Source organism: Polypterus senegalus, chromosome 10 (assembly GCF_016835505.1).
Source record: "Polypterus senegalus isolate Bchr_013 chromosome 10, ASM1683550v1, whole genome shotgun sequence".
In the NCBI taxonomy this organism is placed as follows: domain Eukaryota; kingdom Metazoa; phylum Chordata; class Cladistia; order Polypteriformes; family Polypteridae; genus Polypterus; species Polypterus senegalus.
The window spans coordinates 111,292,743-111,319,138 of NC_053163.1; the positions used below are offsets into that span (position 1 = coordinate 111,292,743).

The window sequence follows — 26,396 nt, forward strand, 5'->3', positions numbered from 1 at the left end:
GTGATTCAAAGGTTGGTCAATGAAAGAGGGTCAACATTGCACTCCTTGCAGCTCAGAACTATAGCATCTGCCTTATACTCCAGAGAGTTTTGAAACATTCATTGAATGTGTTTCCTTTAAAACCATACATATTGCCTTTTCTGGTCATTTGCCTTGAACTCTCAACCCTGCTCTGCCACACTTTTGGAACATTTGTGCACTTGGAACGCATTGAAGCATTTGAAATGGACCAGAATGGAGAAGACACTCCTATGAAAATTAAACTGCATTACATCTGGAGTTGAGCTGTGACTTTGCCCAAACTTAGCACTCAAGTACTGTGTACCACTTGTATAATCCCAGAGTATTAGTCCACTCCATTTGTTGTACAGGGCAAGTGCATCGGTGGTACAAATCCAGTATCTTGGTTGTGTAGCCCCAGTGCATAAGATGGTTTAGTACACAGCTATACTTTGCAAGTGCAGGATACTGTCTGTTTTAGGGCAGTGCATCGACTATGCAAGCTCAGGGCACTGGCTGTCCCAATCCAGTGAGCTAGCGATTTGTTCCACTTTGTTAGCTGTAAACTTTCAGCATATTTGTCCATAAGAACTAAAACATTTTATAAAGAAATTCAGTCTACTGTTTGTGTAGCTCACGTGCTCCTGAACTGAATCAACTGTTCAACTCCAGTAAACTTTCCAAAGGCCATTTCAAATGGTGCAAGGGTTAATGAGATTTCCTCTCCTTTTCAGGAGGAATCACAAACCTAAAATAAGTGTCTTGACTATACAATACACTTTATCCAAGATCACTTTCACCCTGCCCTACTGGCCACACTGTAGCAGAGTAACCATCTGAAATGAAAACAGCGGGGTTGAGGCATTCCTGAGGGAAGAACTAGGAGGGCATTGAGATAAAACATTCTGTAATTAAATAACTACTGACAACAGCAACAACATGAATGCCTCTGCCCTGCTTGCCATTACCAAAATGCTTCACAATGGGTGTTGTGGAAAAGATGCGAGTTGTGTGCACCCTCTGAAGTGAAGGAACACAGTAGTGCAAACTCACAACCAAACACCCAACCCCACTGTTTTCATGCACACACACATTCACAGACCAAAACATACAAAAAAGCAATATTGAACATGAAATCTCACTCACCACTTTGATGTTACAGCATGATGGTTACGTTTGACTGAACGTTAAAACAAAATAGTTCATCCTGTTGAACTGGGCTACAGTGAGAGAAGTGGCCTCTGAGGGAAAGTTGTTCTTATTGAAGATGACACAAGGTGTCATCCTTTAGAACTCTTCATTGTAAGACAGGCTCACGGTAAAGGGCATGAGGTGGAGGTGTCAGCCACAGGTCCCCAGCAAAAGAAAATCTCACCTGCTACATAACTCCAGCAGTGATGCACAAGACAATTCTTGAATTTAAATATATATATGTGTGTGTGTGTGAGTGTGTGTGTGTGTGTGCACGCTCAGTTAGATAGATAGATAGATAGATAGATAGATAGATAGATAGATAGATAGATAGATAGATAGATTTTAATAAATAAAACAAATGTATATACAGATATTTAAAGAAATTTCTAACATAAAACACATATTTCTGGTCCATAATAAAGAAAATACCCTGTCAACAACAGCACTGAACACTATGACAATGCCTGAAGTCTTGGTGCTCAATGCGTTCCTTAGTCAACTAAAGGATATACAAATACTTTATATATAGTGCAGGGCATTTTATGTATATGTATATGCATATAAACACATACACATACATAAACACATACCGGTACACACTTTATATGCACATATCCTTGTGGATGAATTAACTGCCCCAAGCACAACTCACTTGCAGCAAGAAACCTAAATACAGTAACCACTAATGGAACCTCGCTTTTCAGCACCTGCCTCCCCATGATTGTGCCACAATCCCCAAATTTTGAGGGTCACACAGAAAATTTCCTTTTGCTATTACTGTCATTTTTTTTTTTGTTTGTTTTTATTTCCTACGTGTTGACACAGTTGTCCCTCTTACAAGAAGGATGCAGTTGGAGGGTCCTGTTGCTGCTGTTGTTCAGTTTTCTCAAGGCCAAAGCCTACAAGAAAATAAAAACATTTCAAAGAACAAGAGAATATGAGGGCAGCGCTTAGGGAGTCAGGAGGTGGTGGTCCAGGATGTGCGAAAGCAGGCAGGTGGTCAGGCAGGCATTTACAAACTCCAAATTTCACCGGTCCTCTTTATTAAGATATTGTTAAGCTATTTGCAGTACAGTGCTTCTCAAAAAATAAGGTGGTCCTTCTAAAAATGTCTACTTCTTTTATTTTTTAAATGGTGTTAACCTGCTGAAGTTTTGCCAGAAGGGGGACTGGCTGCGTTTGGGTTCAGTGAACTCAAATACCTGTGACTGGGCCATCCCATCAGTCACTGGGAACTGTCCCTGATTCAGTGGATCCTGGGGTGGGGGATAAGAGGGGGGCATGGATCTTGTCTGACCAGCACCTAATGACAAAGAGAGAAAGTAAGAAATGGGAAAAAATCAAGTTAACAAAAAGTGGATCTATGACAGAAAGAAACAGACAAAAACTATGTTTTATTCAAACTCATTTGTTGTCTGTACATAAATTCATATTACATGCCATGGTTGTTTTATGGTTTGAAAATACTGTCATGCTGAAAAAGTAAAAAAAACAAAACGTAATAATTGAAGCAATTAGATTGAGAATAAAAAGAAGAAACAGGAGATGAGAAAAGAGGGAAAGTAACCTACATATGATGGTAGACAAGTGAAACAGCTCAAAGCAGTAGGTGTTTGAAGGGTAGGAGAACAAAAGTGAGGAGCACAGAAAAACTAACAGAGGACATGATACAGACAAAAGCAGCAGAAATAAGAAAATCTCTCATTTATTTGTAGGTAAGTTTTTTTGTAATTTAATGACACATTGCTCTATCAGCAGATTACTCTGCAAATCTACAGAGTACAACAACTCCATTCATCACCAGTGGGTCGCTAACACTGACAATAAAAACCCAATCCTCAAAAACAACCAATATTAGTATTCTTTCTTGTCAGCACTCTGAAATACTTAGACATCAAGTTCCATATCAAGTGGGAGCTACAAAGGGGTGGTTATTAAGAGGCATTTGTAAGGTTTCCAAGTCAAGGAGCCAAATAAGTAAATAAAACGTCCCCTTCATAACAGATTTCAAATATGAAGAATTCACAATTGTGTGCTATCACAGCAGCTCATGAAAATTCAACAGTGTCATGGATATTGGAAAGACGTCACCATCAACCCATAAATTTAAGGGTGAACTTTTCACAAGGCGCATGTCTGCACAACAGAATTCAGCATGATGAACAGTGTCTTCTTTAGGAGGCCAGTAGTCTGGTACCCTCTTCTCTTCCTCCACTGACAAGCAAAGACTTTTTATCTTTGAAGCAGCGAGAAGATAAGCAAAATGACACCTTTTATTGGCTAACTAGAAAAATTACAATATGCAAGCTGTCAAGGCGATTCAGGCAAGATTGTAATCTTTGAGGTGGATAAGAGGGGCGCCCTCTTATTCAGTGTCCAACATGACATTTATAAGAAGTTGTTTTCAATTTAATGACACAAGAAAAACATGGAATAGAGGGGAGAATTCACAGACAAAAGAACCAGAAGCTCTTTTAAGCTATTGTTACTTTAATGTAGGGGTTCCCAACTCCGGTCCTGAAGGGTCCCTGTGGCTGCAGGTTTTCATTCTATCCTTTTTCTTAATTACCGACCTGTTTTTGCTCCTAAGAATTAATATTAATTGATGTGCTCTTGAAGACTCAGACCCCTTAACTTAATTAGCAAAACAATAATGAGATACAAAATGAACCAAAACGTGACCAGCAAAACATGACCAACACTGTTGATCATACAGTATCCGAAAATAAAGAAAGGTTAAGGCCTGAGTAATGCTGATCTGCTTAGGTCCCCAAAACATTTTGACAGTGCTCTTAAAAAAGAGAAAATCAACATATATATATATGCTATTGCACAATGAGAGCTGCAACAAGCCATGGAATTAAAGAAAGGGTTTAATCAACAACAAAAAATTACAGCCTAATTAAGGTTGGAGTGAAACTGGTTGGAGTTTCAGGCCCTGACTTAATTGGTCTTTTGTTGGCTCACTCACTTCACATTTCATTTCCCTTTGGTTGCAATTTAAGGAAAGAAATGAAACAATTCAGAGGAACAATGAAGAAATTCAGGGGAACAAATCTTAAAAAACAAGCCAATTAAATTTAATTCAAAAGAAGCTAATAAGCAACAAAAACAGGTCATTATTTAAGAAAAAGGTTAGAAAGAAAACCTGTAGCCACTGGGGCTCTCCAGGACCAGAGTTGGGGACCCCTGCTTTAATGTAAAAATTAACATCTTCTGTGCACCATACTTATATCTGCACTCTTCCTGATTTTCTTTGTCAAGTAATCACAAGAACGTTTTCAGGTCTTTAAACAAAATCTAATATAATATAATGGATGGGCACCAGTGTGAACGAATAACATTATTTATTGATGTAACAAAGCTATATGACACTACCTTTAACATTGTAAAAATGTAATTGTCCCCTTATAATCAATAATTACTTGTTACTTTTAGTAACAGAATTAATAGCACTAGTGGTAATATTACCACATGTTCAGAGTGCAGTGAAATTCATTTTGGCATGTCCAGCCTAGCTGCAATGACTACAACCAAGTTCTCCCTCTTCAACATTGCATGTGGAGGGATTTCAGCTCACTGTTTGTTCCCTGCAGAACTGCTTTAATTTAAAAATATTGGTGGGTTTTTAAAACATGAACTGCTCATTTCACGTCCTGCTGCAGCATGTCTACTTAGTTTAAGTCTGGACTTGGACTACAGGAGTGCAAACTGTTAATTTTGGCGTTTTTTTCAGCCATTCTGATGCATAATTTATTTTGTGTTTTACATAACTGCCTTGCTACATGATTCAACAATTTCTCAGTCTCAACTCATAGACAGATGACTGGACATTTTCTATATATTTTTTTAATATGAATCAAGATTTATGATTCCTATGATTATGGCAAGAAATCATTGTTCCAAGGAAGCAAAGAATCCCTACACCATCACGGTACCACCACCATGACAGACTGCTGGTATACTATTTTTACTGAGACCCATGTTGCTCCAATTTGGTCTCATCTGTCCATAGAATGTTCTCCCAGAATTCTTGGGGATTATCAAGGTGTCCACAGCAAACAGGAGGCAAGCATTTCTTGTCAGAGATGAAGCACATTTTCCCCCAGTATTCTTCTAGTTGTGGAGTAATGCAAACTGACCTTTACAAAGGCAAAAGAGGTCTTCAGTGCTTTGTTTGTTTTTTATGACAGGTTGTGACATTCTGGATGATTTTGGGATGTGCCTTAAATTATTTTAAGTATTGGGAAGACTTATTACTGCTCCAAGTTATTTTCATGCATCCTTCTATCCATCTTCCAAATCCACCTATAAACAGCAAGGTCACAGGGAAGCTGGAGCCATCTACAGATTATGGTTTCTCATTGTGGAGATGTTTCCCTTTTCAGATTGCTAGGTATCGGCAACTCTTTGGTAATTTTCATTGATTGAGGCATTATATCCTTTCTGAATCTTTGTTCAGGCAACTACACTCTGAAAGTAAGGATCAAAATAAGGTTTACACTGAACAAGGCTGGCTGTGTTCAATCAGCTGACTGTAATTATCCTTTTCATTAGGTTGATTTAACTAGGGGGCAATTACTTCTTCACCCAGTGTCAATTCGTGTTGCATAGCTTTTTCATTAGATAAATGAAATACATGTTATTTGTCAATCCAAGTGCCCCTTATCTAATTATATATTTTGGCCGAAGACTTGAAACAGTCCAGTGTCAAAAATCACAATAACAGAAGAAACCAGGAAGGAAGAAAAACTATCCAGCACTAAAAGTAACATTTTTAGATCACCTCTCATCATGTGTAGGAGTACCAGTGGTGCAGTGACTAATGCTGTGAACCTTACTGAGTTTAATCCTGTATCTGATCAAAGTATGCGTGGAGTTGGCACATTTTTCAGTGTCTACATGAGGTTTCCTCCAACATGCTCAAGCAGGCTGGATTAATTCGTTACTCAAAATTATGGATGTGTGTATGATTGTGTACTGCAATCGACTGGCACCCTGTCCAAGGTTATTTTCTCCTTTGCACCTGCCACTGCCAGGATAGCCTCTCTCTGTCCACAATTCTGGATTGTATTAAGTGGAGTGAGAATTTATGAGGAGAGATGTCAAGACTATACAAGAAAATGATCAGTGCTGGCTTCTGGAGGAGATGTCAGGTTTCAAGGGAAGCATTTGGACTCACTGTTTTTATGGACTGTCTCTGGTTTTTAACTTTCTCATTTTTAAAGGATTATTTACTGAACTGATTTTAATGTCCACGAGCACCTTTTATTTTTGGATTTTTTATTGAATTTTTGGAGCACTGCACTTGACACTGTTTTTAATAAAAACACTATGGCACTGTTTCACCTACCCCTTACTATATGTGTGTTTTGTCCTCATCTGCCAACCACATCCGGTTATAACTACCAATGGTATCAGGTCCTAAATAAGAGTGGGAGCATTGAGCCGACCTGCACTGTCATATTCTCATATGAGAGCTATGCCTATGATACACTGCTGTATCTATAGTTCCCTCAAGAGGACCACACAGTATCAGATCTTTACATGTCTCACTTATATTGTAATCTTGATGTAGGAACACCATATCTAGCTCAGGTCATTATTGTTAACACCTGCCAAGTCTGTACACAACTTTGGGATTACTGACCATGCAGCAATAGTCTCTTGGTTTTGCATATTCATGACCACAAGATTAGACTGTATCTGACAAAGTAGGCTGCACAGCTCCTGATCCAGGCTTTGGTCTTGTCAGGTCTGGACTACTGCAACTCTCTGCTGGCAAGATTGCTCATGTGTGTCGTGAAGCCACAGCAGATGATTCAAAATGTATGTTTGGTGTTTACCTGGTCAAGGCAGACACATGTCAATCTTCCATTTAGATCAATGCTTTGGTTCCCTGTAGCGGCGCAAATTAAGTAAATCCTTAATTCTTACCAAATAGATAATGGGTCAGCACCTATCTATATATATATATATATATATATATATATATATATATATATATATATATATATATATATATATATATATATATATATATATATATATATATGGAGTACCCTTGTGAGGCCCTATACTCCTTCTCAACCACTCAAAAGTCCACAAGTGTGGTATCAAATCTATATCCAGACACTTTTCATGTGTAACTCCTAGCCGGTAAAATGAGTTGCACACCTTCAAAATCTGACTTCCTCAATGTGTTTAAGAAGCGTTTGAAACCTCGTGTTTGGTGAATTTCTGTCTAATTGATAATAGCTTTGATAGGATCTTGCAACTAATGAAGTGTAATTATTTTGTATTTTAGTTTGTGCTCTTCACTTGTGATGATCAATTTTGTAACATTCTCCTGTAACACTTTTTCCCAAACAGTCCCGCAGGAAGACATTTAATCAATTATCTTGACCTCTTTTGTAACTCACTTTGCATAAAAGCAACAGCTTAGCAAATAAATGTAAATGTAAAGGAGTATATATTGCCACTCGGGTGCACATGGGAAACAGCTTAAGGGCTCTGGTGACAATAATAATAAATAATAACAATTATATACAATTATACAATATACTTTTCTCACTACTCAAAGCACTTCAGATAGTGAGTGGGGAGCCACTTCAACCACTATTAATGTGCAGAATCCACCAGGATGATGAGACGGCAGCCATTTTGTGCCAGTACGCTCACTACACATCAGCTATCCAGTAAGAGACTGAGGATGATAAGGGGGCCAAAATGAATAGGCTGTAGTGACAAATTAGCCAGGATATCAGAATACACCCTACTCTTTGCAAAGGATGCCCTGGGATCTTTAATGAACAGAGAGAGTAAGGACCTTGGTTTTGCATCTCATCTGAAAGACAGCACCATTTTCACATCACAGTGTCCCCATCTCTGTAGTGGGGTTACTGGGATCCACATTCAGGCCACAAGGTATGCACCACCTGCTAGTCTCAACAACATCTCTTAAAGCAGCAACCCAAGCTTTTCCTTGTTTCTTTCCATCCAAGTAGCGGCTGGGCCTGAACATGCTTAGCTTCAGGTGGATGATCTGTTCGGGAGTGCATGTGTTATGACTGCTGGATAGTAATTACCCACCAAACCAGGGGTAGGCGCTGCCTGTTCTAATGCCTTCTCTCTTCCTCCCTCTGCAGAACAAAAGACTGACAACTGTTTCACATTTGACGTCACTTCTTTTATCCGTCCTCCTGGACCTGTCCCTTCCTAATTGGAGTACATATGAGCGGAAGTTTGGCCTACTGAAGAAGTTCAATTCTGAGCTCCTGTCTGAAAAAATGTTATATAAAACTCGTTGTGTGCTTTTCACTGTTATCTTGTTTCAGTTATACAAGGTCATCAGGGTGATGCCCTAACCCTTTGACATTGTTTTGTTATTTGTATTGTGAGAGATGGCGGCAGTTTATCTCGGCCAGCACCCCCAGGCCGCTAGATGGAGTCCTTCCTGCAACATGGAGGTGCCCCAAATTCCCACAGGGCATCATGGAAAATGGAGTTCGACTTCACAGCCCTGCTGGATACCATAGGGGCCACCAGGGGATGCTGCAGGAAGGCACAAATGTTTCTATTTTAGCCCAGAAGTACTCCCTAGTCACGGGGATGGAAGAAATGAAGTACAGACTGAGCCGGAGTTGGGAGGGAGTGTGACAGAGCTGCTGGGAGGAGAGGAGGATTTATTGAGTATTATTGTGATTATTGATGATTATTTGTGTATTGTGGAGGTGGAGGTGCTTTGTGCACAGTATTAGAAAAATGACATTTATTTCTTATACTTTTATTACCTGGTGTCTAAACGTGTTGTCTGCGAGTTTCACGGGGCAACAGTGACCCATACTGTCACAATATATACTGTATATATATATATATATATATATATATATATATATATATATATATATATATATATATATATATATATATATATATATATATATATATAAGGGTTTAGTTCACTGCAAGGTATATTTAAATTCATATTCACACCAGGCTAAATCTAGAGATGTTAATAAGCATGACATATAAATCTTTGGAGTTATCTGAGAAATTGTGAGTATCCAGAGAAAAATCATGTAACATGGAGAGAACTCGCTAACCCCAAACAGCAACTGATTGCATCAAGGTTTGAATCCAGGTCCTCAAAGCTGTGCAACAGTTGCCGTAACCATTGCACAATCATGTTGCCCAATCTAATTAAAGTAACTTTAAAGAAACTAGTGATCTTTAAAAGAGTAAAAGAAGTAGTAAGCAACATTTAAAGATAAAAAGCAGTGATAAGACAAGACAATAGTCCAAAGTAAAGGAGATGACAAAACAAAGTTTAAAGCTAGAAGGTGGAATGAAATAGAAAAGAAAGCATTGAAGCTTAGAGGAAAATGTGACAAGAAGTAGTAAGAAAAGAAGTGAGCAATGAAAGCTAAGCAAGGGCAAAAAAAGAGGAATAGAAGACAAAGATGGGACAGCAGAAGGTGAAAAAGACATGAGCCAGGCACTAAATCCCACAAAAGAAAGGAAAAAAGGCAAAGTTCCAGTGAAGCTTACCTTTCTGCTTACTAACTTTTCTCACTGTCATGGCCGCCTGCCGCTTCTGATATTCAGAAATTTCAAACCCTGTGTGATGAAAGGAATCAGAGAAAATGAAGTAATATGAGGAATGAAGTTGTTTAAGAAGCCTTTTGGAGTGTTGATTTATATGAAGCTTATTTGCCTTTGGCCACTGAGGCTAAGACATGGCTTTACATGGTTAGCCTCATGTCTCAACCTCTAGAGGTTATTATTTTATATGATTTGCACACATGATGAGCTGTCCAGGGGTAGGTCAGCGATTTACTATCACTGCACCCTGCAATTGATCTTTTAACAACAACTTGGTGACTCAGTCTCATACACATACATCACTTTAGAAAACAAGATTGATACCACACCTATTTTTTCATCTTCCTGAACCATTTTGCGTTCCTCGTGAAAGGCTCTAAGCCACCGAATCTTCTCTTCCAGCTTTTTGGCAAAGAACAAGTGGATTTCCTCTGTTTCCTTGTTGTGCAGTTTGAATGCATTCTTCACACTCACATTGAAGTCATCATCTCGACCATCATCTGTATCTATCACTTCATATCTGTCCATGTCGATCCGGCCTTTGTAGTAGAGAATATCCCTACGGATAAGATCCTTGCAAAAAAAAAGAGCCACATAGCTAGTCAGGGACACATACTGGTCAAACAGACTAGTTCCTGCACCATGGCTTTGCTGTTCTAATGATGAAAAAAAATACCTGAGATTTTAAAACACTACAATCTTTAAAAAAACCTGTAAAAGAAGCAGGAGCTTTACTATGAGCCGTTCTCTACTAAGAAAGTTACTGATCCCTATCAAGAATTAGAGGGAAGGTGCTTTATGCTGGGATTTAATTGTTTACATATACATTTTCATTACATTTTATGCAAGAGAAATGTGGCTGAGACCAGTATTAGCCTCTGATAAACCCTCAACAATGTCTATCTGCCTGGCACCATTGTGATCTTACATTGCACCTTCACTGCCAGTATGTTTCAGCCAACTATTTATGTGTACCCACAAAATCATTCCACACTCAGCCTTGCAAAAAAAATGATTTTCATCTCCTTTTTGGCAGTCATCGTTAGAGTACTTTGAAAGTGGAGCCAATAATGATTACTTAAGACTTGAATGTGAATGAATATTTTAAAGGACAGATTCATTTTACTGAAATACATTCAAAGCCTAAGGCCAGAGATAATTTTTTAAAAGAGGTTAGTAAGTAGGTAAAGTTAATAACAACCATAGGGTTAAATGATGAAAAAAGATCTAATATGAACTGGATAAGTATGCTCAAAAGGGATAAACAAATTATAGTCAACATCTCTGACATAAGAGATCCAGCTATCCAGCTATTCAAAAAACAAGAAAGTACAAAGGATCAAGCACATGTTAGAGTCAATGATTTTTCATGATGGTCATTTGTCAGTTTAAAAAATGAGGTAGATAATCTTAGATGAGACTCAGCTAACTACTATTGTACCTCTCCAGAATGTGGAAGGAGTGGTAATGGGTGTGTCTGCAGGTGTAGCACACAGCACCAAGTCTTAAATTATGAATTTCAAATGATAAAAGTCAATGAATTGATCACCAAAATAGAAGATCATCCTTATCCACATTACTTGAAAATTCCAAAGGTTTGTGTTCAGAAAAAGCACATATGGTGCAAAAAATTACTTTAACCATCACTAAGCCAAGAGAAACTGCAAAGGAGTATCTGTTAATACAGGCTTAGTAGTCTCACAGACATGTGCTGCTTCTCTTGAGAACAGGAGATTAACAGTTGGACAAGAGTCATCGCAAATAACAGTTGGTGACTTTTCTATTCCTAAAACCTTTCCTTTTGGACTAAAATTAGCAACAACACTGTAATAAACATTAATCAAACAAAAAGATGTGTTTTTTTGTATTCAGGTTATCCAAATGAATTTAATGAAATCAGCATGCTGTAAAACTAAAATGGAGGTACTTCCTACTTTAAGCATTTGTTAATTTATTGTAACAATCAAATCTTACATACAGTGGACTTATGATTCATTACAATTAGCACATTTGTACCACTTTCATTATTTATTATTTAAAAACAAAAAAAAATGGATTAATATCCATTACTACATTATAAATACACCAGGCACTGTGTTTACCTGCAGTTTTTAGGAGGTGTCTATTTTATTAATTAAAAAAAAACATTTAAGGTAGTTTTAAATGTCATACAATGTATGTATGTTGTACTTTCTTACTTCACCCTTCATTGTTAGTAACCCTTAGCCTGAACCGCTTGAATTTCATTAGCTCCTGATGTTCATCATCGTTTCATAAAGAAAGGTATGTCATTTAAACTAACAAATCAACCAAAAATGTGAGAAACTATCCTGCATTTGTTTAAATTATGCAAAACTGATTGTTGGATTCAAAATTAGTTATACTTTCCCCTAAATCAGGGCTTCTCAAACTCAGTCCTGGGGACCCACTGTGGCTGCAGGTTTTTGTTCCAAACAGATTCCTAATCAGCGACAGCACCCGATAACACTGATCTCATTTAATTAGCTGCTATTTTTCTCTCTTTTTCTCCATTCAGAAAAGCATAAAAGCCTGATTTTTACATTTAAAAGACATTTGGAAATAGTTCTGCTTTTGCTATAGATTTAAATGCTTAACTCTCTTGAATAATCTCACTGAATAATCAAAGGCTGCAGCTACTTTAGCATCAGACCCACTAATTAGTAAATAATGGATTAATTAAACATTTAGAACACCTGGAAAAGCAGAATGAAAATAAAGGCGAAAATACATTATTCCCATATAACTGCTTGGTATATTTAAATATTTTTACAAAACTTAGTTTTCAAATTTCTATATTGTTCCCAAAACACAGAACTTGGGAAATAACACATCACTTAATTAGCCCAGGAGTCCAATTAAAAACAGAAGCTGGTTGGAACAAAATCCTGCAGCCACAGGGGGTCCACAGTACCGAGTTTGGGAAACACCGCACTAAATTAATCCGACACTCATTTTATTTGATTTCTGCAGACTTTTGAAATGTCTTTTATAAGAAATAGTGATTCAGCTTTAGAATCTCAATGAAAATGAATGTTTCTTATTTATTTTAGGAATATATGTTACTGCTAATATGTCACACATGAAATGTTACATTTTAATTAGTTGAAGGAAACTAAACATATATATACGCAAATACTGTTATATACTGAGGCCAGTTGCAGGTTGTCCAACAGACCCTGAACCCAAAAAAGGTCAAAGATACCATTAATATAATACAGAAGGGTGCAGAATCTTAAAAGTATAGGTACAAAAATAAAATGAACCTTTCATGTTTCTCTGTGCACTCCTTCAACCTTTTATTTTTTCTTAGGAATTTCTTATTCCCACAAGTTAGTCTCTTGTACACTACACTCCCAACTGACAAATTGTCACAGGGCCTTTTAAGTCTCTGCATGGAGCTATTTACAGGGGAATCCCAGGTACCACTTCTTGGGTAAGGATATGGCTATAGAACTCCTGGGGTTATCCTGACATATATGGCGTTTTTCCACTGCATAGTACAGCACGACACGGTTCAGTTCAGCTCACTTTTGGGGGGTTTTCCACTGGGAACAGTACCTGGTACCTGGTCCTTTTTTAAGTACCACCTCAGCCGAGGTTCCAAGCGCCGAACCGTTACCAAAACGTGACGTGTAAACTCTGCTGGTCACTGATTGGCCGGAGAAAATCGTCATTACTGCGTCACTGGCTATTCTTTTCTTTAAAGGTACACACACGCGGAGGTTTGTGTCCCGTCTCTCCATCGCTGGACGCAGTTTGTTGCATAAGTGGATGAATGTTTCTTCAGACATTCGAAAGTTCTCCAGCCACTGAGTGTTTGTAAAACCGGGAACAATCACATCCCACCACTCTGAGGCACGGTTAAATGTCCAAACAGATGGTCTGTTGCGGCGACTTTTTTGCAAAATGTGGAAGATCTGTAATATACAGAATCAGCATTTTAATGTTACACTGGCAGTTAAGTTCATTTTATGTTTTGCAACAGTGATAAAAGTTAGCTAGTGATGTGCTTTTTTTAGATGCTTACCCTTGCGCGTCGTCGAGCTAAAGTGTCGTTGTCTGCGTGTTGTTGTAAAAGTTCCACGGTGTCACGGCAGTAGAGGCGGCGCAACTATAACGACACGTGAATAATCCCGCCCACTCTAAAGCGGTACTAAACTGCAGTCGAAACGCAAACAGAGCCGAACTGAGCCGAACCAAGGTGAGCTGTACTGAACCGTGCTGTGCCGTACTATGCAGTGGTCTTTAGATAGCGAGCCCCTCTACTGCCACCTAACAGCTTGGAGAACACAAGGTGTGCTTCTCAGATTATCCTGAATTTGAAGTGGTGCACCAGATAAAACATTGGGGAATGCATCCCATTACAAACAGTGGTCTCTTGTCACTGACCATACTGGCAGTATACCATCTATCTGGACCTCTTACTGTTTCCTATTTTGCACTACGGCAGTACTGTTGCACTTACAGTCCTGTTATGCCCTTTTCAAAATAAAAATATAGTAAGAATCTGGACTAAAATGGGACAAAACTAACAAAATCTAAAATAGAAATATACTTAAGGAGAAATTTTCTTTACAACAAGAAATGAATTCAGATGAAGGAAATGAAATTATGGTGCTTCCATTCCTCCTGCTGACTGCAGCACTAACTTTATTCCATGTAAACCAGATCCACGACTAAAATGCAGTAGGTTTTAAGAGGGATAAAGAGTTGCTTTTCTAATTTCACAAATTCTCAACACTTCCTCACTCTGTGAGCATGGAGGAGTATTCTGTACCTAAGAGGGCAAGGGGCCATATTATAAACGTGGATTCTCATTACTCAGCTAATGAACAAGAAAGTACAGATAAAATGAACCAAAGTCAGAAAGCCTGACAGAGCAAGAAATACAAGAAAAGGAGAGAAGGTGAGCATCTGTTTAAAGAAGTAAGCAAATTCTAAAATTAAACATGCCCACTGCTGGGCGCACTCTAGGGACAATTTAGAATCGGCAGTGCACCTAGCCTGCATGTCTTTGGACTGTGGGAGGAAACTGCAGCACCCGGGAGAACTCCACGCAGACATGGGAAGAACTCCACGCAGGGAGAACCCGGGAAGCGAACCCAGGTCTCCTTACTGAGAGGCAGCAGTGCTACCACTGTGCCACCGTGCCACCCTCCAAAAACATAATTATTCAAAAAATAAGAATAAACACAAAAGTCCAATAACTTATCACTGAGATTTGGTCAGGAGCTAAAATGAGTCTCAGGTGACCGTTAATTAATTGGAACTGCTAAGCAACTAAAAATGAAAGACATCACGAAAAGCAAACTGCATGGAAGGGTAAGATAGAACACTTGAGAACAGAGTTTGTGGCATAAGACCATTGTGTCTCAACTCTGCATCTAAGCATCTCTATTGTGTTAATGTAGGTCTGACCTCTTCAAGCATGTTTCTCTTATTTGTGCCTATACAGTATGTATCATATAAAGTGTCTATCTATCTATCTATCTATCTATCTATCTATCTATCTATCTATCTATCTATCTATCTGCACCAGTACATACCATATTTAATAATATTAATTATAATAACATTAATATAATTTATTTCTAGTTTAATGTGAATGTTTCCTTTCCTGCTGTTCTCCTGTGTCTTTTTCTGTATGCAATAAAATTAGCAACCAGTACTTTTGGTCATCATGCTGTATCAACAACAATAAACTTAGATTTTTAATAAGGTGCATTTTCAGTAAGGCGGCAGTCTACAAATGAACAAGTAGCATTAAAATGAACAGCTCTAACATATGGTAGAGGACCTCTTATATAGTATGTAATAAGTTGGCTTGGAGCATTGCTGCTTTTTTAAGAGCCCTCTTTTATGAATGAGTACATGATAGTCATCCTTGAATATCCAATAATAATTTTAACACATGGCAAAAAAGGAAATAAACTTAGAAAGAATACAGTGCTCATTCACTTCAGCCATTTACTATAGGCATCTATAAAAAAATTAATTATTGACAGCAGTTGGTTATTATTATGTAAACGGTGCTCATTAAAACTATAATACCAGCATACTCGCCTCATTGTTTCTGCCATGCCACTGTTATAAGCCAATCCATTTTCCCAGTTACAGTGAAGGAGCAGTAGAGAAGCATTTCTCGTGTGTTAAGTCAGTCATAAATTCTAGCATTCTGTAGCCACTATTCCTGCTTGCATTCACAAATCATATCTTTTGACAGAGCCAGTAAAGCTATTATGCTGGCAAAATAATCAAATACCAGCCTAAACATGTCAGTTTAATCAATCATATATATGTCATAAATGCACCATAGTTCTATCCATTTGTTTATAGTCAAAACTAAACCTGACCCTTACTGCCTTTCCAAAAGCCTAGTAAAGAAAGTATGCCAAGAATAATCACTAGATTAGATCAGATTAGATAGAACTTAATTAGTACCCAGAGTGAAATTTGCCTTTTTACACAGGCTCTTTAACTAAATAAACAAATAGATAGACATATATATATATATATATATATATATATATATATATATATATATATATATATATATATATATATATATATATATATATATATATATATATATAGTGAACGATAGGGGGCGTCCTCGCTCCCTTGAACCCCTGTCCACGACTCCAGACACCAGGTAAAAGTCCAAATGTTGACTTTATTTCTCTTCCACAGTGCACACAGCACACTCTCCACCACAATACTCATATAAATCAACTATTCTCAAATAAACCAATCCTCCAGCTCCCAGACGCGTTGCCACCCTTCCACCCAGCTCAGCTCGCCGTCTGGGAGCTCCCACAGTCCTTTTATATCTCCTGACCTGGAAGTGTTTCTGCCCAACAGTCCACAAGTCCTTATTCCTTCCGGGTCAGGGTAAATAGTCCTTTTCTTCAACCCGGAAGTTCGCGCTCTTCCTGTGACGAACCTCCGGTCACAGGGCACAAAGAAGCCCTCGGTCCTCCTGCAGCTCCCTCCTGTGGCCCCACGGCATCCAGCAGGGCTTTGCATAAAAACTCCAATGTCCATGATGTCCTGCTGGTCTTCTGGGGACCTCCACGCTGCAAGGAGGGCTCCACCTGGCGGCTTAGGGGTATTGGCTGGGATAAATGGCCGGCCATCCTTCACATATATATATATATATATATATATATATATATATATATATATATATATATATATATATATATATATATATATATATATATTGTCAGGGATGCCAGGGGCAACGACCGCCGGGACGCCGTGAGGGACGGATGTGGGTCTCGCCCACCCTGGATCACGTGGGGGCCGTCTCCCTGGTTGCTTTGGGGGCCACGGGTTAAGGGCATGGAAGCCCCACCCTGCAGGGGCCCGTGGTCACCGCCAGGAGGTGCCCCAATGCCTTGGGGACCTGTTCCCTCAGCACTTCCGCCACACCAGGAAGTGCTGGGGGGAAGATTTAGAAGGGCACCCGGAGAGCTGCCGGGAGAACAGCCAGCACTTCTGCCACGCTGGGGTGTGGCCAACGAGGGAATGCCGGAAGCCACCTGGAGCTCGTCTGGGAGAGGATAAAAGGGGCCGTCTCCCTTCATTCAAAGCTGGAGTCAGGTGGAAGAAGGATAAGGCACGAGAGGAGTGTGGAGGCGGCCCGAAGAAAAGACATTTGTGTGGCCAGGACACTGCATTGGGGTTTGTGAGTGTGCACCTGACTTTATATTTGTAAATATTGTATATATAATAAACGTGTAGTGGTGACAAACAACATGTCTGCCTGTCTGTGTCCGGGTCGGCTCCACAATATATACATACATATATATACATATATATACATATATATATATATATACTTGCGGTGGGTTGGCACCCTGCCCAGGATTGGTTCCTGCCTTGTGCCCTGTGTTGGCTGGGATTGGCTCCAGCAGACCCCCGTGACCCTGTATTCGGATTCAGCGGGTTAGAAAATGGATGGATGGATGGATGTATATACACACACACACACGGATACATACAGGCATATTGCTGATGGTATAAAGGTGTCCCAGTAGTTTTTCCTGACCCACTTCTGCTGAATAATTCATTGGCTGAAAGTACTCTATGTTAGTGTGTCAGACAGAGAATGTGCTGCATTGTTGATAATGGCACACAGTTTTGTTTTAATTCTCTCATATGTTTCTACTTCCATGGTGTCCAGCAACGCTTGTTGATTCAGTGAGGCTTGCTTAAAGTGAAGTTACCAGCCTAGCACACCACAGCATTGAAAATCACACTGGCCATCACAGAGTTGCAGAATGTGGGAAGGATTTCACTACCCACATTAAAGGAACATGTAAGAAAAGAGAGCCTACAATAAGTCTACTCTGCATTTTGTTATATAGTTCCTCTGTGTTATTAGACCAGTCCAACCTGCTTTTTATGTGGATTCCCAAGTACTTTATAGAGTTAGGAGTGTACCATTTCTGCATCCACACCCTGAATAGTCCACAACCCCAATTTTTTTCTGCACCAATAAACAAACTTCTCCACCTGACTCCTTTACTCCGTCTCACCCTCTTTATCAACATAAACTGATATTAAGATTTCAACTAGCTTCTTCCATGAGTTTAGTGCACAGTAACATATGTAGGTTGCTTACATCCATTCACCAACCATTTCTTCATCTTTGACTATGAAATACAAAATAGACATATACAACCGTTCTAAAATTGCCCATCTAAGAAGCAATTTCTGTATACTAACCTTATGATATAACGTGCATAATTAAAAGAAAAGAAGCTGAATAAAGATCGAGGCCCTAAATATGTGACTGATCACTCCTGCTTAAATTTGGAGCCACTCTATTCCTAACTAGTTATAAAATATTTCTTCATTAGTAATAAGTAATGTAAAACTATCCTCATACTAAGCTTCTAAAACAGCCCAACAAAAGTACTTGGGACTGTCCTGGAGTCCCTGAACACTTTTTTCTTTACAAACTGTTTCCAATACTTCTTCTTCTTCGTCTTTCGGCTGTTCCTGTTAGGAGTCACCACAGCGGATCATCTGCTTCCATACTTGATCAATTATTATAAAAGCTAGCCCTATTGACAAACCCAAAAATATACATGCTTCTGAAAATTAAAAAATAATAACTCATGTATCTTTTGAAGACATCATTCATTTACCCACATACAGATGTTTTCTCATTGCACATCAGTGAAATTAGAACAAGTAGCAGGAAGGAATACTTAAGTAGCCATACTATGCTGTCACATTTTTTAACATGGGGGATGTAACCAAGAGTAGCGTTTAACATTTTTCCTAAAACAGCACAGTATACTGTATAGCATACTGTAGCTAGAAAATAAAGTTTTTAATAATCTCCGATATATACATACAGCAAACACGTTAAATGATAGCGAAATGTAAAGTGAGATTAGCTTTGTAAAAAAAAATTTCACTGATCTGCTATGCACTGGTAGACAGAAGATTAGTGTAGCAGGTCTGAGCTCCGCACAGATGCACAACTTACTTTTTTACAGAGAACCATCTGGTGATCAAACAGAAAGAAGACTCTCTGCTGGTTTCGGCCATAGGGCTGATAAATCCAGGACATCTCTCCAGTGTATATTAGCTCTGAGCTGCGGTCCAGAATGTCATCTCCCTGTACACAAAAAGAATAGTTACAAAACATGTCCTTTTCATGTGATCACCGGGTTTTTAGTTAGAATGGCTAACATTAATAGTTGTAAAATGAATATGTTATTAAAAGTACACCCTCTTCTAGAAGGCATATTAGGCTGCTGGGCTACTATACATTTTGACCCATAAGGGAACCAACTACTTTATAGATACAATTTTAGGTGTTGTTCCAGATATGGGCTGATGTTTTTGGTAAAATCAAACAAGCTTCTTTTACCTGACTGATGCTACGACAACAGCATGTGGTCAAGCAATGCTGTCCAAGCAAGCGATATTTCCTTAAGTAGGGGAGATTCAGAAACATTCTTAGTGTTTAAATTAGTGATGTTGATTTCAAGGATTTACTTACTTAAGTCTGACAAGGTTACACAAGATAGAAGACAGAAGATTAAAGACAGCTTTTATTCTGACCAACTGATACGAAGGCTGTATCTGCCAGAACTCCAGGGGCACTTAGCTGTTCTATCAGGAGGATCAAGCTAATAAACTATGGGAGAGCTCTATTCGGTAGATCAAAAGAAGCAGTAAGTCCTACTGCATACTAAGAGAAGGCTGACCAGCTCTTTTCAAACTGCATGGATATAATCAATACACCAGCAGTGTTTTTCACTTAAACAGCACGTTTTTTAATCCAAATACTGCACTCCAGCATACTGCACCCCTTCTGAAAATAAGTGCAAAGGCTCAACTACACGGTAAGGCCTTCACAAGCAAATGTATTCTCCTAAAAGCAATAAAAATATATTCATATATACAGGTATTTAGTTTACTTTATGCATATTTTTCTTTCCTTGTCTTCACCTACTGAATTGTCCTCTAATAATCCAGACAACATATATTTACTCAGAAGATCCACCTGCTCCAAAGAGTACAAACTTTCCAGACACTGCCAATGTTAACTCACGGTTTCTGCTCAGAAATTCACCCAGTGTGACACTCCTCTCTCAGCCTCTTGTCCTCTCTTAAGAAGACAGTATGAGGGCCAAAAATTGAGCCTTTTGAACTGCAGTAGAGCCTTTTATATGTGAAGAAATGAAACAGAGAGGGGCACAGGATACCCTTGCAGTTGCAGCAGATGTCAGTAGCCTTCTTGCTCACTCAGAGCCAAGGGAGTTTTATTGGCTGAAACAGCTGTTCTGTATTCTGAAGGCCCTGTGTACAAGTCAATTAATGCCATCCCATGCTAAGTTAAAGAGCCATTTAAGGATTTAATTCAATCCACACAGATAACAGGAGATAAATGGCCGCAGGTTTCCTTTTAGAGAAATAGTGGGGCTCTGATGGCATCTACCCTGAGGAAGGCACTAGAAAGACTTGCTGTAAGGAACCTCTCAATATCTGTTTTTTTGTGTCAGCACCCTGCATGGATTCTGCTGACTAAGCAGTAAGGCAAGGGATCTAGTACAATTTTAAAAGAAGGTGATGATCACTCCTGTACTTCCATAGTTTAAGTTACTGGCTATGCCTAAAGGTGCTATCACTTTATTTCCTATTCAGGATCTTTCTCTCTCTTTAACTACGGGCCTTCAACTATACTGAGCTCTAAGCCTCAACTCTAGAGCTCTCTGGGCAGATAACCTAGATGATAGCATTCACCCATAAAAATTCATACATATTTGCCTTACAACTTACATTGTGTAGCAGTTTCTAAATATACAGTCAATAAACACATTGTCCTACTATAGGATAAATGCATGAAAACATATTCTTAGAGCATAAATACATTGTGCACACTAAGAGGCATATTCTCAAATTTAAAATATTAATTTCCATCCACACACAAACACATCTGAGCGCAAGCCAAAGGCACAGTTGAAGCACCTACCTCCCAGTCAAGAACTGATGCCTGCCACTGTGCAATCTTGTCAATATTTTCCAGCCTCCTCTTCCTCTCATTGATTTGTTGTGTGACATTTCTCATGACTGCTAGGGCAGCAGCAACATACCTGTAATCACTAATACAAAAAAGGGCAAATTAAAACAAATGACAGTCCATTTTCTAAATCATCAGCATGAAGATATTTCAGTGCTATCTTTCAGTAAATCCTTATCTGCCCGGCAGTATTGTAAGCTTGGTTCAGCAGGTAGACAACTAGGCATGGCCTTTTAAGTCTGTGGACGGGGCTCAGGCCCACATATTAGAAAGCTGCCAGCACAGACTAAATGGGATGTGACAGATGGGAATGCACTGTGACACTTGCTTTGGGAGTGTCACTTCTTTTGGAACACTTACTGTTTCTTTGGATGTAAATGCTGTTGAAATCTTTTGACATGGCACTAATGAAATCAGCAGAGCGATGCATCAGTGTGGCAGGTGTAAAAGATGGAGATAAGAGAGCATGCTTGGCGGCATTATGTATCACATGTCGTAGAAGGGAATCAGTACAAAGGAAAGCACAGCAAAGAGGTTCCTACTGTCTAACTGACTAGGGTTCATGGTGGACAGACCAAAGCTGATTTTATATAAACCAAGAGGAAATGAAAAGCTTTCACATGACAAAGTAAGGAGCTTTTTCTCCAAACTGGAAAAACAAAAGCAAAAGGAAAAAGATGGGACATTACGGTTGAGTAGTTAGGGTCTACAGTTACGAGGGACATAGGCATAGAAAGTGTTACAGTTACGAGATGCACAGAAGCCTATGAAAATGTCTCCACTCACAAAATATGAAAAAGCTATGACTTCAGTTTGGACATTAGGATTTGTAGTTAGTAGGAGTCCTGTGGCATGCAGTTAAGAGAATTGAAACTTTATTACAAGTGAAGGCACTCAAAAGTTAACAAATCAGGAAAAATAATGGGTTCAAGAGTCATGAGGGGCCGTCAGACATTATGTAATATGGTTGGAAATGACTTTTCTCCATCATGAAAGCTTAATAACCAGACGGATTACGAGACTCTGAATTTTTGAGGAACACCAGCGTATTAAAATTCACATGGGATATTACTAAATCACACAAAGCTCTGAGTGCAACTGTTTGGTACATTATATTTATTTTATGAAGATACCTGTGGTCCTGAGCAGTGTACTTTAAAAGCTCTGCCAGCTGCAGCGGGTATTTGCAGATCTTCTGAACTGGTGTGAGCAGGAAGCCATCTATGGCAATGTCAATCATCTGCTGCAACAGCCGACAGGCTTCAAAAAAGTGCTGGTACCTGCCATCCTTCATGAGCTTAGAGAGCTCCATGCAGGCGTCCAGGTGATTGTTACAATATTCTGAGTAAATCCAGAATCCATCTTGCTACAAAACAGAGGAAACAGGTGATCAGTTCCTTAAACTGTACAGTGTCATCCACAGCATCAGAGCCGTCTCACCTTTGACATCCACATCAAACATCTCTGTAAGTCTTCTTTCTACCACCTCAATAATATCGCTAAACTCCGACCAGCTCTCACCCTGGAAGATGCAGAGAAGCTCGTCCATGCCTTTGTCTCCTCCAGGCTGGATTACTGTAATGCGCTCCTCATCGGGATTCCTGGCAAGAGTATTCAGAGACTCCAGTATATTCAGAATTGCGCTGCCAGGATCCTGATGAGGGTGTGAAAGCATGACCATATCACCCCAATCCTGAAAACCCTTCACTGGCTCCCTGTCCCACTCAGATTTGAGTACAAGGTCGTTCTCCTCACCCATCAGTGCATCTATGGACATGCCCCCCTTTACTTACAGGAACTCCTTACCCCTCATATCTCCTCACGCACTCTCCGCTCTGTACACACTAACACTCTCCAAGTCCCTAGAACCAAGCCTCGCAGTATGGGTGATACTGTGGCATCTGTGGCACCGAGACTGTGGAACGCCTTCCCTGACTACCTGAGAGCCCCACAGTCGACTGATGTTTTTAAACGGAATCTAAAAACTCATCATTTTAGAAAGATATTTTGTTAAAGTATAAATAGATTTTCTTGTTTTATTATTTTTATTTTTTACTCTGTAGCACTTTGAGATTTCTAAAATATGAAGTGCAATTATCAACTTACTAGTCAAAAGAGCATTAGATAAGAGCATTCAGCCTATAAGCAGAATCTTTATTGCTTACTGAAATATGTGATAAATGTTCCAAGCCCTTTACAAGGGTTCTCAGAACCACATAAAACAAGCTGATAGTCCGCTAGTCACATTGCTGTGAACAACTTCTGGTAAAAAAAAAACCAAAAACACTCAGTTGCTCTCTGTCCACACACATCTATTGTACATCAGACTCTTCATAAGACACAAAAATGTAGAAGAGCAGCTTATCAGCCACAAACGGTGACCCTGTCATACAGGAAAGGTCCCAGAAAAATACTTCTAGCCAATTCAAGAATCCCCTCAAAAAGTGCCTTTAGAAGGCCATGTACTTACGTGTTCTAAGAAGCAGGGCCCAATTTCACTGAGGTGAGGCTCCTCTGTGTTATACTGCTTCTCCAAATCCCTGACAAAGCCCATCTGAAATCTATAAATGTCCTCAATATTTCCAAAGATTACTTTAAGTTGATCATCATTGAACATGTCCCGACGTTTGCGGCACTGCTTCAGGTAACCCTTAAAGAAAAAAAGCCAGTAGACACATAAAGGGCTGAATCATTATTAGGCAGATCAAATGTACAGTATGTTGAAAAAAGGAGTCAAAACTAGGCAGAAGGCAAACAGAAGGACAGCAAAGAAGGCAGATGCCAGGATATGAAAGAAGTTAGGCTGATGCACAGGTGGTTCAATACTAAGAAAGGGAAGACAAAGAAACAGGGAAGAAATGACGTATAAGGGAAAAAAGGAAAAATGAGTATATGAAAAGAAAGAGTTAGAAAGACCAGTAATGGAGACACAGACCAAAAAGAGACAGTTGAGTCTACAACAGAGTGTGGACAAATGAAGTAAGAGCAGAACATATTGTGCCAAAGATTATAAAAGTGAATGGGAGAGATGGATGCCTGAAAAAAAAATACTGTAGGACAAGATATATTGAGCATAAAGCAATATTTGACATGATTCATGGAATTGCTTAAAAAAAGAGGAATGTCAAAAAGTAAATGATGGAAAATTCTACTCTTTATGAATTAGTTGTTCATTTTGCTCTCTTTACTAACTTACCTCACAGATGTCCTTCAAGTGTTTGATGTAGTGCCTCTCTGTGCTCATAATTTCATTGATCACATTGGCTCTCATCTGGTCTCTGTTTTGGAGGGGTCTGCCAAGGCACAGGCAGTCGTTGGTGGGGTCCAGATGACCATTCTGGACTTCGCTGGCCCCTTCCACAGCCTCCACACCATCTTCTTGGTTTACCCATAGCTGTGAGGATACATAAAAATGAGATTTATATTGATATGCTGAATTTCAAAATGCAGTGAAACACGGCACTGGTTACCATGTATTCACTTTGGCTTTATCTACAAAGAAGCAACACGCTTGCAGAAAAATGGGAGCCAGGACTCTCTCTATAAAGTCCTTCAGCAGAAGCTACTAAGCATGGACCTTCCTCATGAGCATGTCTGCACACAATTCAAGATTAGCTCACAGTTCAGCCACTGTAGAGCATACCTGAGTTATGTCATCTCATCTCCTTGTTTCTTTGAAGGTCAGAATAAATGATATGAATAAACAGAAAATAAAGGAGATGAGTTCTAATTCAAAATGAGATAGACTTTCTGACTGTCCATAAATCAAGACATGTTATTTTAATAGTACTCTTCAAAGCAGGAAATGTGGCCCAAAGAACAAAATTTACAGAACCAAGAATTTACTGCAGATATATAGTTACATCCCATTTCAGCCACTAATTCACACTGTTTCCTTATCTCAAGTTCCCCATTATTTGTGTGCCTTTCTGTTAAAGGATTTAAAACATGGATTCTCTCAGTACAGATAATAAGTTCCAGGAGTAAAGAGACGTGTTCTGCACTGTTTTTGGGATATTTTTTATTAGCTGTATGTACTCAATACAATCTTGATGATTAAATCAGTTGTTTATTTTTAGTGGCACAATAATTGACCACCAATGATGCCATTGATGTATTCTACTACAAAGTTCACCACTGAATATGCTTTGCATGTGCAAGTGTTTATTTGTGAGTAAACATCATGCAGATAATGTTTTATATGCACAAAAAGCCTAATATTTTTAACTTATTCTTGCATTTTGCTTTGTAGTTTGCACTATTACTATTGTACTATTGTACACTACGGTTGCATTGTATTCCTGAGGTTGCAACAATAGATTGGCCATCTAGCTCTGTGAAGAGGATTACTTGTGTTCTGTTTTGTGTGATGTATTTACCCAAATTTTTGACACCCTTTGCAAGCCCAAACTACCTAGAAAGAGGTCACTCTCTGAATTGTCTTTCATCCATTATTTCCCTTGTATGGTATCGGGCTATACATGAAATACATTTTTGTTGGGTTTTTTTTTGAGAAAAAAAAAAACAAATATAGTGTGCTTTTTTATAAGGCCCTGCTCCCTATAGCTCCTGACTTACAATGCGTCTTGCCCTTTTTTTGGTACTGATTTATCAGTAAAATGATTTCAAATTGTGAAATTGTTGGCTTTTTTAAGATCTAGTGATCATTACTCTACTCATGTTTTGTTCCTTATGATTATAATTGATATGTCAGTCAGTCATATATCCTATATATATCCTAACATAGGTTCACGGAGATCTCCTGCAGCCAATCCCAGCCAGCACAGGGCACAAGGCAGAAACAAATCCCCGGGCAGGGTGCCAGCCCACCGCAGGGCACACACACACACACACACGCACACCCACACACCAAGCACAAACTAGGGACAATTTAGGATCGCCAATACATTTAACCTGCATGTCTTTGGACAGTGGAAACCCACGTATAAATGGGGAGAACATGCAAACTATGCGCTGGGAGGATCCAGGAAGCAAACCCAGGTCCTCCTTACTGCGAGGCAGCAGCGCT

General features: G+C 39.1%; 1 protein-coding gene across 6 annotated transcripts in view; it reads right to left on the reverse strand.

Annotated features, from left to right (window-relative positions):
* Positions 1–1,977: 1,977 nt before the first annotated feature.
* Positions 1,978–26,396, reverse strand: part of arhgef9a (Cdc42 guanine nucleotide exchange factor (GEF) 9a) — a 147,888-nt gene continuing 123,469 nt past the window's right edge. For all 6 annotated transcript variants that reach the window (XM_039766324.1, XM_039766322.1, XM_039766321.1 and 3 more), the window contains 9 exons: positions 24,564–24,761; positions 23,838–24,017; positions 22,501–22,733; positions 21,320–21,449; positions 19,325–19,456; positions 10,128–10,371; positions 9,745–9,813; positions 2,397–2,497; positions 1,978–2,093 (listed from right to left, as the gene is read on the reverse strand). In XM_039766324.1, coding sequence (XP_039622258.1) covers positions 2,004–2,093; positions 2,397–2,497; positions 9,745–9,813; positions 10,128–10,371; positions 19,325–19,456; positions 21,320–21,449; positions 22,501–22,733; positions 23,838–24,017; positions 24,564–24,761 — 1,377 coding nt within the window. In that variant the 3' untranslated portion in view covers positions 1,978–2,003. The remainder of the gene's footprint in view (positions 2,094–2,396; positions 2,498–9,744; positions 9,814–10,127; positions 10,372–19,324; positions 19,457–21,319; positions 21,450–22,500; positions 22,734–23,837; positions 24,018–24,563; positions 24,762–26,396) is intronic.